General features: G+C 31.3%; 1 protein-coding gene across 1 annotated transcript in view; it reads left to right on the top strand.

Annotated features, from left to right (window-relative positions):
- The window catches only part of LOC143047169 (cell cycle checkpoint protein RAD17-like), a 33,730-nt gene extending 22,466 nt beyond the window's left edge, over positions 1-11,264 (top strand). The window contains exons 9-18 of the mRNA XM_076220150.1: positions 1,120-1,189; positions 1,644-1,755; positions 1,915-2,115; positions 4,358-4,446; positions 6,018-6,164; positions 6,622-6,771; positions 6,988-7,033; positions 7,637-7,717; positions 8,203-8,260; positions 10,589-11,264. Of these exons, the coding sequence (XP_076076265.1) occupies positions 1,120-1,189; positions 1,644-1,755; positions 1,915-2,115; positions 4,358-4,446; positions 6,018-6,164; positions 6,622-6,771; positions 6,988-7,033; positions 7,637-7,717; positions 8,203-8,260; positions 10,589-10,778 (1,144 nt within the window). The 3' untranslated portion in view covers positions 10,779-11,264. The remainder of the gene's footprint in view (positions 1-1,119; positions 1,190-1,643; positions 1,756-1,914; positions 2,116-4,357; positions 4,447-6,017; positions 6,165-6,621; positions 6,772-6,987; positions 7,034-7,636; positions 7,718-8,202; positions 8,261-10,588) is intronic.
- Positions 11,265-14,012: the final 2,748 nt, after the last annotated feature.

Genomic DNA, 14,012 nt, shown 5'->3' with positions numbered 1-14,012 from the left:
ATTTATTATTCAATTTCTTTTCCTCTTGTAGTTTTTCCAATTTGAAAATATTTAGTTTTTACAAGGTTGTCATAGAATTAACTTTAGGGATAACAGTTGTATAAAATTTAAAAAAAATCAAGATCCTTAACAATGCTTGAAATGTATAAAAATCTCAGACCTTTTCTCATTATTGGTGGTACTTTATCTTTTTGTGAAATTGTGTAAGTAATAGGATAACTATATTTGATATGTGCGTACCTTGCAAGGTCCTCGTGTTTGTCAGACAGTTTTCACTTGACCTCAACCTCATTTCATGGATCAGTGAACAAGGTTAAGTTTTGGTTGTCAAGTCAATATCTCAGATACTATAAGCAATAGGGCTAGTATATTCGGTGTATGGAAGGACTGTAAGGTGTACATGTCCAACTGGCAGGTGTCATCTGACCTTGACCTCATTTTCATGGTTCAGTGGTTATAGTTAAATTTTTGTGTTTTGGTCTGTTTTTCTCATACCATATATGCAATAGGTCTACTATATTTGTTGTATGGAATGATTGTTAAGTGTACATGTCTAGCGGGCAGATGTCATGTGACCTTGACCTCATTTTCATGGTTCAGTGGTCAAAGTAAAGTTTTTGAGTTTTGGTCTTTTTATCTAATGCTTTATACCAAAGGTCAACTATATTTGGTGTATGGAAATATTTTATGATCTTTATGTCAGTCGAGCAGGTTTTATTTAACCGTGACCTCATTTTCACGGTTCATTGCACAGTGTTAAGTTTTTGTGTTTTGGTCTATTTTTCTTAAACTATAAGTAATGTGTCAACTATATATGTTGTATAGAAGCATTGTTAGCTGTACCTGTCTGCCTGGCATGGTTCATCTGACCTGGACCTCTTTTTCAAGGTTCATTGGTCTTTGTTTAGTTATCTTGGTTAATATTAAGTTTATGTGACAGTTGTAATAAAGCTTAGCTTTATACTTAGGACTATCAACATAATATCAATGATTAGTATAGAAGGCGAGACATTTCAGCGTGTGCATGCACTCTTGTCTTTTTATGGAAAAAAATTAATAAAGTGCAAAGTACATGATGTATTAAAATATGATAATTCCATTGGTATTTTTATTTAACAGTTTTAATGCAGTAGCACCAACAAGTATGGTTAAAGTACTAACAAAGATTGCTACCCAGGAATCGAATCAGGTATGATTGTCCTCAGTAACTGTGAAAGTTAAAGGTTATATTTTGATGGGTTGTTTTTTTTACCTCAAAGCTAAATTAATATGTACATGATGTATTAGTGTATGATCGAATTTTTTGTATATTCTTGGTTAACAATTTCATGTATTAACAAAAAGCATCATTACACTGTATTTAGATAGTTTTGCAGTTGTCATGATTTAGATATAAGAAGATGTGGTATGAGTGCCAATGAGACAACTGTCCATTCAAGTCACAAATTGTTTTAGTAAATCATTATAGGTCAAAGTTTGGCCTTTAACACAGAGCCTTGGCTTAGGCTGATCAGTAAGCTAAAGAGGGCCCCACAAATGACTAAAATAAAACCATTTAAACAGGAAAACCAACGTTCTAATCTATATAAGAAAAAAAACACTTGGTATTGCCACTCAAGTATAGGTGCTATTTTAATTTTTAGGGTTGCCATAAGTTTAGTATTCCGTCCAAAACTGTGTTAGAATCTATAGCCATGTCCAGTGCTGGCGATATTAGAGGAGCCATCAATGCCTTACAGTTTGCTTGTGAGAAAGGTAAAATTAAACATGTGATAAGAATAACAAAAAATTTTATCAACTTTTCTCATTAATTTTTATGCAGTCCAAATTTCTAGTTGATTGGTCCATACTATTTAAAAAATGAGGTATATGCATATTGATTTGAAACATATACCGGTAATTGATTTATTTCAGATACTGGTGACCTTATGTCCGGAGGAAGATTGAAAGGAAAAGCAAGTTTGAAGAAACAGTCAAGTAGAGGCTCTAATAAAATGAAGTCTAAAACAAAGTCTGAGAACTCAGCTAATCCTGATTCTGAGTTAGCATCCATAGGAGGGAGAGATACCTCATTATTCTTGTTCAGAGCACTCGGCAAAATTCTATACTGCAAAAGTAAGTTTTTTATGCCACTGCTGTAGCAAAGGGGGGCATTAAGTTTTACACTTGACCGTCTCTACGTAAGTCCGTCAGTATGTCCCAACGTTGGTTTCCGTTCTCTTACTTTTAAAATTTTTTAACAATTTGCCTTTATGAAATTTTATGAAACTTATACACAATGTCTATTACCACAAAACACAGATCAAGTTTGAATTTTTGGTGGTGTCGCTTTAACTGTTCTAGAGTAATGCCACTTTACAAATGAAAAAAATGTTGAATTTTTAGTTTCCGTTCTCTTACATTAGTTTGGTTCACCCAAATGCAATGAAACTTTTACGCAATGATTATTACTACAAAATACAGACCTATTTTAAATATAGGGGGTTTCACTTTAACCGTTCTAGAGTAATTTCCCTTTACAAATGGAAAAATTGCTAAATTTTTGGTTTCCGTTCTCTAACTTAAGTTTGCCTCAACATATTGCTATGAAACTTGTACACAATAGTTATTACCACAAAATAGTTATTACCACAAAATATCAAGATCAAGTTTGAATTTGGGTTGTCACTAAATTTTCTATGCCCGTTGAAAATGGAAAATTTGCTGAATTTTTTATTTCTGTTCTCTTAATTAATATAAAAGAATAGAGATGATGTGGTATGATTGCCAATGAGACAACTCTCCACAAGAGACTTAATGACAGAAATTAACAACTAAGTTTGCATCAACCAAATTTTAGGAAACTTAAACACAATAGTTAATAGTCGTCAATCTAGCATAAATTTGACACTAACCTTGAAGTAATTGCAACAGAAGATTTTTAAGGTTTAATCTTTAGCATTATACCCCAAATATACAAAGAAAAAAGTCCCATAAAATGTAACGTGAGGAAAACTAAAAGATCATGGTTTTAAAATTCCTTACATTGATATGGAAGATAACTCTGCAAAAAAGGCAGAAATATCAATAAAAATTAATACAAAATTATAACTTTACCGCTTCTATTCGATAGAATGTCTTAATGATTGATATTTTAGCCGTCTTAAGAGTTAAACAAACTACTCTAAAGGTGTATTTATATCTGTTATCAAGCTACAACCGAGATTTCATAATTAATTAGTTGACCATTTATTAAATTTTTCAGCATGTCAAGGTAAAGAATCTGAAATTGAATTTAACTAAGCATATATTCTTCTTTTTGTGGTTTAAGCTTTCTTTGAACAAGGTAGATGCTGAACAAATATAATATACAGATATAAACAGTACCAAATATCACATTATTTTTTTCAAAATGTTCACAAGGCCATAAATTTGCAATTTCGTTAATGAAAAAGTGCAACAAAAAAAATACCCACAACACTTTGTTTTTTTACATTTTATGAACAGAAGATGATTAATATAGTCAAATACGAACTTATAACCCAATCAAAGTATCATATTTTACTTGAATTTTAAGAAAATCAACCAAAAACTGACAAAGAAGACTCATTTTTGCAGAGTTTTCTCCTCTTCCAGTGTTTATTTCCATAAGAAATTAAAAATGCAAAATTTGGGTTTCCCTCAAGTTAAATTTTATGGAACTTTTTTCTGTGTATATTTGGGGCTTAATGCTAAGAACAAACACATTTTCTGTTGTAATCATTTTGAGGTTCAAACTTAGTTTGACTGGACTATACTACCACAAAACTCAGATTAAGTACAAATTTAAGTAGCGTCACTTTAAATTTTCTTCAGTTATGTACCTTCATAACTTTATATGATATGCAAGCTGAGGCATCATCTGTTTCCCATGGACACATTCCCCATTTATTTGTATACACATTTGTTGGGCCATTGAATTTAGAAAAGACATTGTATTTGTGTTTCAATTCAAAGTTTTATTTAAAATTGATATTCAATAAACTTCATAAACACAAATAACATGTTATATATTTTACAGACTCAGAAAATAGGTTATATTGCTCAAAAAGTTACATGACCCCTTAAGGAATTTCAATAAACAAAATTGTAAATCTGAAAATTCTTGAAAACAGCAGAATTACACTAAACTGGCACAGATTTTTCTTAAGGATATGAAGTTGCTTTGTTATTTTAATTTAAATCTGAGGATATTTTGAGTTTCACTAAACAAGACATTGACATCACCATTTCTGCTAAAATTATTTTGGCAGCTGACACCTTTGCTGTGGAGGACTTGCACATTGTTCTCTTTTGCAATTCTATAACCAAAATATAAATATATATTATACTGTTACAGGAGATGATCCATCAAACCATTCTGATTTACCAAGATTACCGTCTCATCTATCAGAACATGAAAGAGATCCTTTAATAATTAATCCTGAGGTTTGTACTGTTTTCTCTGTTGGGTCAGTTAACTATTATTTATTTAAAGTATTCATATTTTATGTTGCATTAGGGTAAATACAGATATTTAGTAAATGTTACCATAGTCAATAAAATTGGTTAAATAAAAGACTATGTATAAAGTTGTGAGATCTCCCAGCTAAATACTGTAAACCAACTTATTTTCACGGATACTTAATTTGCGTTTTACCCTTTTCAGACCACTTCGCGGCTATTTAATTTCGCGATTTTCTGAAGTTCAATAAGGAATGATCCATGTATAACATATTCGCGACGATTAATATTCGCGTTATTTTTCTATTCGCGAAAATAAATCGCTCGCGAAAATAAGTTGGTTTACAGTAATAGATGTATTGATTGATTTATTGGCTCTGCTCTTAAATAGAGGTATACTCATTTGTCCATTCGTCCAATAAAATTTCTCAGAAGCAAAATATCTGAAATTTGTTATCAGCTTCTTGTGAACATGATATACTGTTTGGTGTGTTTTTATCCATCATTCATCATCTTAATATCTTAAAGCAGGGATACCAAAAGTGAGCAATAATTTACAGAACATCTGGTTGTTTTTATGCCCCGTGTATGGGCATTATGTTTTCTGGTCTGTGCGTCTGTCCGTCTGTCCCGTTTCAAGTTTTTGGTCGAGGTATTTTTTATTGAAGTTGAAGTCCAATCAACTTGAAACTTAGCACACATATTCCCTATGATATGATCTTTCTAATTTGAATGCAAAATTCGAGATTTCCCCCCCCCCCCCCCCCCCCCCATTTTCACGGTCCATTGAAAATAGAAAATGATAGTGGGGATGGGGCATCCGTGTACTGGGGACACATTCTTTTTTAAATCAGATACCATTACTATGCAAGTGAAGTTCTAAGTTGCAATTAGTCTACAAAAAGCATAAATTCAACAGAAACTATGAAAATCTGCCTTCAATATCTGATTCTCTAAATGACTACCGCTAAAACATTCAGATTTAGATTTTAAGATGACAAAATACAGTAAGATTCAATTGATACAGATTAATTTGGAGACATTCACTGACTATAGATTCTCAGCTTGGAAAAATAAACATGGGTATTGTAAAATTAGTTTTACTTGCATTCAACTTTCCCACTTTTAATGTCATTAAGTTGAATTATGATATTCAGTAAAATTCAGCTAAAGGACTCTGTAATACCTGTTTAATGTGGCTAACATTTGTTTAGAATTATTTTCCTTTGTAGGTTGTTGTCAAGAAAGGCACTTTACTCTGTAATACCTGTTTAATGTGGCTAAGATTTGTTTAGAATTATTTTCCTTTGTAGGATGTTGTCAAGAAAGGCACTTTACTCTGTAATACCTGTTTAATGTAGCTAAGATTTGTTTAGAATTACCTCCCTTTGCAGGATGTTGTTGAGAAAGGCACTTTACTCTGTAATACCTGTTTAATGTATCTAAGATTTGTTTAGAATTACCTCCCTTTGCAGGATGTTGTTGAGAAAGGCACTTTACTCTGTAATACCTGTTTAATGTGGCTAAGATTTGTCAAGAATTACTTCCCTTTGCAGGATGTTGTTGAGAAGTCCCATTTGTCTGGAGAATACTTCACAGCATATCTTCATCAGAATTATTTAGAATTTTATACAAACATTGACGACTTGGTCAGATCTACAGAATACCTCAGTGATGCAGATTATCTCACAATAGACTGGGCAGTAAGTTACGATTCTCTAAATTCAAAATGATGCAGATTATCTTACCATAGAATGAGCAGTAAGTTAGCATTATATAAAATCCAAAAATCTCTAAATCCAAAAATCATAACTCAATTTTTGTTGAATAACAGTGAGTTTTTATGGGTATAATTTTACAAACTAACACAAAAATTACTAAGAGCTCATGATATGGTCATTTCCTGATATTGTCAACAGCTTATTATTTGCTTTATGATGAAAAATTACATTTTGTATACCACCTTAATTTATAGTTCACTTAAACCCCCCAAAAAAACAGAAAAATAAATATCCAAGAATTATAATGAATGGATCGTTTATAAATACTGATACATATATATGCACTTACACCAAGGGCCATAGAAATCATTCAATTTCAATCATTTTACTTCTGTTGTTAAATTTTAATAATCAATACTGTTTTCAATATAATTTGTAGTCCAGATCAGTGCTACAAGAGTATGCAGCATCAGTAGCAACAAGGGGGATAATCCATTGTAATTCATCTCGCAGTAAACATGATGCTGTTAGTTCAGGGCTGGGATGGCGTCCACTAAATAAACCTCAGTGGTACACAGCTAATAAAACGGTAAGTAAATTAAATGAAATATTTTTCAGTGATGTAGAACCTTCTGACCTTTGTGGTGCACCTCATTTCTCCTCAGACATTTGTTAGGGTTTATTTTGCTCAATCTTCAGCTTTTTATAAAGCGTTTTGTAAACTGTTGTTTATCTATTGGTTTCTATCTGTTAAATTGTTAACAACAATGATATATTCTAACTTTTAGTTTTGTTTTAATTCAAGGCAAGACAGAATTCAGAGTCCTGTAGAAGTCTTTTTAAAAGTACATGTAAGTATATTTGTGAAATCAAATTTATTATGAAATCAAATTTACGAATCATTTCTGGACCATTCCTCTGATGTTTGTTGAGGTTAGTAAAAACTGCTGTACTAATATATTGTCTGGCAATGTGTGACAGTATGACTGGAAGACTTCACACAATATTTATTTAACTTATTTATAATACCAAATGTGTGTTTACAAGAATAACCAAAGTGGCAAGAAGTGAGTATCAAGAAGAATGACCCAGGTTGATATTACAGACTGCCTTCATCTTTTTCTAATGTGAATTTTTAATGTCATTGAAGAAGATGTTGCAGTATCTTTTATCATTGTTATTTGTTATAGAATAAATTTATTTAGTTATATATATTCCTGTAACTTTTTTGTCCCATGTACATCTCTGCCACATGTACCAAATATACTGACTTTCTTCTGCTACACATAACATGATACTCTAGTCTGATTGTCAAGATTTGATATGTGTTGCAATAATTCATTTGATAGCCTTAAGATTTCAGTAAATTGACCCAGGTTCATGTTTGAAAGATCAAATAATTAGTTAGATTGTAGAAATAGGTCACTGTGATTTAGACAGTATTTGTTTTTCAGGTCATGGTTGTCCTCCTGTAGTATTACAAACAGAGATTCTTCCTTTCCTGGCACAAATAAATATACCTTTACATAATCCTGGTAAGTTTTACAAAATGTGATGCTTCATAACCATAATAACTTAATGATTCTGAAATACATCTTTCAGAAATATCATATTCATAAACTAGAAATAAACAATGAACTGACATACATACTTTGTGTTTATGGATATAATATAAAATCAGTCATTTCCAAAAAATTTTGATATAATAATTTTCACTAAGAATAGAATCATTCTTTTGAAATATTGATGTGTTGTTTTAACTATGTGCATTAATGATTGCAACCAATTTCTCATAATCATAAAAACAAAAACAAAACATTATCGCAAGGATCTGGAAACAGTCATATTTTCCAAACATGAACAATTCTCACAGTCACAATCAAAATTTGGGATTTAGGTCAATTGGGCCTTAAATATAAAATGTTTGAACACATTAACCTTAAGAGAGCACCATAACAAAATTCAACTTCACAGAGTAAACAGTTCATAGAAACACTTAACTGTTGATGTTCTTTTTCAGGTCAGTTTTCATGTTTACAAGAAATATGCAGATTCTCTAAAGTCAGACTGTCTCTTAGGTAAGTTGTTCATTACAATTATTTTTTTTAATATGCCTGTTAAATATTGGAAGTATTATGGTATACCAATGTCTCTCGGTCTGTCAACACTTCATAGGATAACTCAGATTTGCTTTAGATAATCATATATCTGTAAAAACACATTAGAATTGATTTAGGATTAGTCATTCCAGAGTTACAGACCTTCGTTCCTTAAAATTAAAGAAGCATTTTTTTTTCATAAAACACTAACTCTAGTATCCCTGAATTGATTTCTTCAAAACTGTAGGTTATTGTGGGAATTGATGAAAGGAAGATCCCTTGTGATGTTTTTAATTTTCTTGTTTTTCATTCCAAAGTTATGGAACTTTTAATGTTTACACTTAAGGCATTTTTTCGCATATAGGCAATCTGAATTTAGTTTTTCATTGTCACTATTTTGTCCTAAAGAATGTTCCCCTCTGACACCAGACTGCCAATCTGGACTAAAAGTGTCCATTATATCTTTTTTTAAATGACCTGCATATGCTAATCAAGTGATTCATAGCCAATGAGGCTAAAAATGAAATGGGGGTAAAATCATGTTTTGGCTTTTGTCTTATAGATAATAAGTAACAGAAAAAATTTCTCTCAAAAAGAATCAATAAGGCATGATCTGACATTCATTTCAATTGTCAAAAATCATTTATCAACTACTAATTTGAGATTTTGTGAATACAAAGAAATATCTGGCATGGGTGGATTGATTTTTTTAGAGAAGTCAAGTGATGAACCTTTAAATATATGGGTAAAGCTGAAAAACACCTACTAGATATATTCTCATTGAAATCTGATGAGATTAATGCCAACATTTACATAAGCAACATTGCAGACCAATTTGAAAATTAATACAGATACATTATTATAAATGGAGAAATGCCCTTCAAAATATAAGAAAAGTCGTCATAAATAACAGATTAAATTGTATTATGCCAGACACACATTTGTCAATAAACTAAACTAAACTGAACTAAAGTGACCAGACTATATCATCCAATTCATTTATCAATAAGATTAACATTATTTTGATAGGAGCATACTTCTTACATATTTTAAGATTAGATGCTGTATTTTAGCTCTTATATCTTATCCTGACACATATTTCTGATAATTTATTTTTTTATTATATTCGAAAGTTAAGGATTTATTTAAAGCTATACTTTAAATTTCGGGTCAAAGATTATTTAGTATTTTGGAAACTAAATAATTAAATTTAAAATACACTTTTAAAGAGACATTTCTTATCTTTGTTTTCACATTATTAATTTCTCTAGATAGTCATTATTTTTATTTTTTGTTTACAATGTGTTGAGATTCTCACAAAGACAATTTATTATGTTATGAAAGGTAGCTAACAAAACATTATCTGTTTAGTTATTCAGTTATTTGAAGTTTATATACTTTTACTATCTACCATAATACTATTACCTTCAATTGCCAACTATGATATTTTAAAACAAATTTAACAGTTTTATGGCTTTAAAATACTCTTCATTGCTAGAAGTTATTGTAATCAATGAAAATTAATAAAAGGAGATTGTTAGATATAGTTGAAAGTGAAAGCAGCCAGATGACACAAAAACATATTCTAAAGGCCATATGTCTCCTAATGAAAATCTGAAAATAGTATCTAGAATTCTTGTGTTCTGTCATCTAACTTGTGAATAACCTTACATAACCTTCAGCTAGTTTTTGGAGATAACACTGTACTTTATACTCTACTTTCATTTAATGTTTTATTGTGATAACTTTGAAGTTTAAAGTATTTGTTTACTTGCATACTTTTGAAAACAATAAATCTGACAATCATTTACATCTTAACAGAAAAACTCACATTGTAAATCACTAAATGTGTACGTTTTACCTGCTTGGATTGTCTGTATTAATAATATGAAATTGTGAAATATGTTTGCCCACAGCCGGGAAGTCACTGACGCAGGAGAGTTCCTCTAGATGTTTTTGATCACATGGTAGTCCTGCAGTGTTCATGTTGATACAGTCAATTTGAAGTGCCATATGAGTAACTTTATTGGTTAATGTGGGGCTTTTTCTCTGCTTATTTTGGATGTGTTTGGCCTTTATATATAAAAACTACCGGTAGTTGTTATTATCCAGCAATCTAACTGAGCAACTGTATGTGTGATGTAATATGGTCAGAACTTTTATGCAAAAATTAGGTCAAATGGAAAAAGCAATGCTTACTATTATACAAATCCTTGCTTGGTATAAACACAAGTGGAAGAGTTTTGTTATCAGAATTATTGCTCGAGGTAGAATCCAGCTATCATATTATTAACTGCTATCTTGTAGATCTGAAAAATTGGATGAGAAAGATGTTGAACTGGACACAGATGATGAAGGTGCTTCTTTAGTGGTCCCTTTCTCAGCAAACACAATACCTACAGATAATGATGATGTCATTACCAATAGCCAATCAAAAATCAATACTTCACAGGAAGAGGAGGAAGAATATGATATAGAGGAATTTGATGACTTTTAAATGTTGTAGTAAACAAGAAAAACATTTTTTTGCTTTAATTAGAAAAGGTTTTCATGTTAAGGAAAGGGGTTTTGTCATCACTGTTCATGTTTATGCACAGTGCAAAGCAAAAAATGTTTCTTAAGGATGTTGTATGAAACCCATGCCTATTATGGGATATCTACCTTCTGTATGTCTGATTTTGTTTTATCTGAAAGGCTGAATTTGAAGCAACTATTTGTTTGAATTTTAGATTTCATGTGGACAAACCGGAAAGCTATGATTTAAAATGAATTTACTGATATATTTAAATATTTGTTTGCTTTATTCCATACTGGTTCATACCCTATGATGATTGAATTCTGGAAGACAGTGTGTGCATTTCATACAAAGCAGGGGCTCAATTACACAAAATATTTGAATAAAAAAGAAATTGAAAAATGTATTGATTTATTTTAAAATAAGGGAGCTCATACCCGTAGCCAGGGGGGTTCGGGGGCTTATGACCCCCCCCCCCCCTTGAAATCAAATAAGCACTGTTAAAGTCAACGTTTTGTTCAAATTGTGACTGTTAAAGACGCGTTCATGAGTCCAACGAACCCCCACCCACCCCCCCTTAGAAATTCCTGGCTACAGGCCTGGAGCTACCATTTTTTTTTATGGGGGGGCTAGGATGAAATGGTAGCTCCTTAAGAGATTTAAATGCATTTATTTATAGTTTAAGTGTAAAATTCAAAAGACGTTTGCAAAGTCTATATAAAAAAAAATCTGTGACATTTTGTTATTGGCCAAGAATAATCTTTTTTAGTTCACCTGGCCCAAAGGGCCAAGTGAGCTTTTCTCATCACTTTGCGTCCGGCGTCGGCATCGTTAACTTTTACAAAAATCTTCTCCTCTGAAACTACTGGGCCAAATTAAACCAAACTTTGCCATAATCATCATTGGGGTATCTAGTTTAAAAAATGTGTCCGTGACCTGGCCAACCAATCAAGATGGTCGCCATGGCTAAAAATAGAACATAAGGGTAAAATGTAGATTTTGGCTTCTATCTCTGAAACCATAGCATTAAGAGCATATCTGACATGGAGTAAAATTGTTTATCAGGTCAAGATCTATCTGTTCTGAAATTTTCAGATGAGTCGGAGAACTTGTTGTTGGGTTGCTGCCCCTAAATTGGTAATTTTAAGGAAATTTTGCCGTTTTTGCTTATTATCTTGTATATTATTATAGATAGAGGTAAACTGTGAACAGCAATAATGTTCAGCAAAGTAAGATCTACAAATAAGTCACGTGATCAAAATGATCAATTGACCCCTTAAGGAGTTATTGCTCTTTATAGTCAATTTTTAACAATTTTTCGTAAATTTTTGTAATCTTTTACAAAAATCTTCTTCTCTGAAACTACTAAGGCAAATTTAACCAAACTTGTCCACAATCATAATTAGGGTATGTAGTTTAAAAAATGTGTCCGTTGACCCAGCCAGCCAACCATGATGGCCGCCATGGCTAAAAATAGAACATAGGAGTAAAATATAGATTTTGGCTTATAACTCTGAAACCAAAGCATTTAGAGCAAATCTTACAAGGGTTAAAATTGTTTATCAAGTCAAGATCTATCTGCCCTGCAATTTTCAGATGAATAGGACAACCTGTTGTTGGGTTGCTACCCCTTAATTGGTAATTTTAAGGAAATTTTGCCGTTATTGGTTATTATCTTGAATATTATTATAGATAAAGGTAAACTTTTAACAGCAATAATGTTCAGCAAAGTAAGATCTACAAATGAGTCAAATGACCAAAATGGTCAGTTGACCCCTTCAGGAGTTATTGCCCATTATAGTCAATTTTACCAATTTTTCTTAAATTTTTGTAATCTTTTACAAAAATCTTCTCCTCTGAAACTATTAAGACAAAATGTAACCAAACTTGTCCACAATCATCATAAGAGTATGTAGTTTAAAAAATGTGTCCGATGACCCTGCCCGGGAACCAAGGAAGGCAGACATGGCTAAAAGTAGTACATAGGGTAAAATGCAGTTTTTGGTTTATATCTCTAAAACTGAAGCATTTAGAGCAAATCTGACTTGGCGGCAAAAATGTTTATCAGATTGAGATATATCTGCCCTGAAATTTTCAGACAAATCCGACAACCAGTTGTTGGGTTGCTGCCACTGAGCTAGTAATTTTATGGAAATTTTGCAGTTTTTTGCTATTATCTTGGATATTATTATAGTATCTAATGGTATCTTATACTATAAATTATGATTTTAACCTTATTGTACATGATTTCAAAAGCATCAGTAAATACAGGTGAGTGACACAGGCACTTTAGAGCCTCTAGTTTTTTAATGTTTACCATATAGCTTATCTCACATTTATGTATACAATTGAAATTATCATAAATATGTTTGTTATTTTAATCAACTACTTGATAGTGCTATTCAAAACTGTGATATATATATATATATTGGAATCTCATCTTTATTTTACTGTCAAACTGCTCTTTAAATCACTTGTTAAAACCACTTTGTGTACCAATTGAAGCTCATTTTTAACCATTTTTTTCTGGCTTCAAAGTGCTGTGTATATGATAAGCTATTACCAGCCATTACTAAAAACAGAACATAGGAAAAATAGGAAAGCATAATAAACAAAATTGAGATAATACATCTCTTTTATTGTTCATGACCTTTATAATAATCACCTTCAAACATGGCTTCTATGTTTAAATAAAATAGGAATAGAAAATATTACCAAAATATCAGAAATAAAATTTTATAAATTTTGTAAAGTGTCAATTAATATATTAAATAAATGATACGTGTATATTTAATGATTGTTGTAAAATGATTAAAGCCAATGAAAAGCTTAGTAAATTTCTTGACATCGTCATTACTGGGTATCAAATGAATTCAAATTTAAAAATCCTAATCTTATCTTACCTTTGTTTTTGTCAAATTTGTTTTTGTTACAATAAAATGAATTAATATTGAAATAGTTTTTTGTTTGATTTGTCAAATGTTACATATAAAAAGGATAACAGTAGACTATATTGGACAGCACAAAAAAATACACCCACCTGCAAAACATATAACAGACATAGAAATAACAATGAACCACATGTGGTTCTAATAGCCTGACTTGATACAGACACAAAGTGTTGTAGAACTGAAATATTTTTACATGCAAATAGCCCTCCCCTTTACATATCTAGAGATACACTTTTAGAAAATCTGCAGGAATTGCCAACAGGTT

Source organism: Mytilus galloprovincialis, chromosome 1 (assembly GCF_965363235.1).
Source record: "Mytilus galloprovincialis chromosome 1, xbMytGall1.hap1.1, whole genome shotgun sequence".
NCBI lineage: Eukaryota > Metazoa > Mollusca > Bivalvia > Mytilida > Mytilidae > Mytilus > Mytilus galloprovincialis.
The sequence above is the reverse complement of the archived record's forward strand: the minus strand, read 5'-3'. Positions and strand labels throughout refer to the sequence as shown.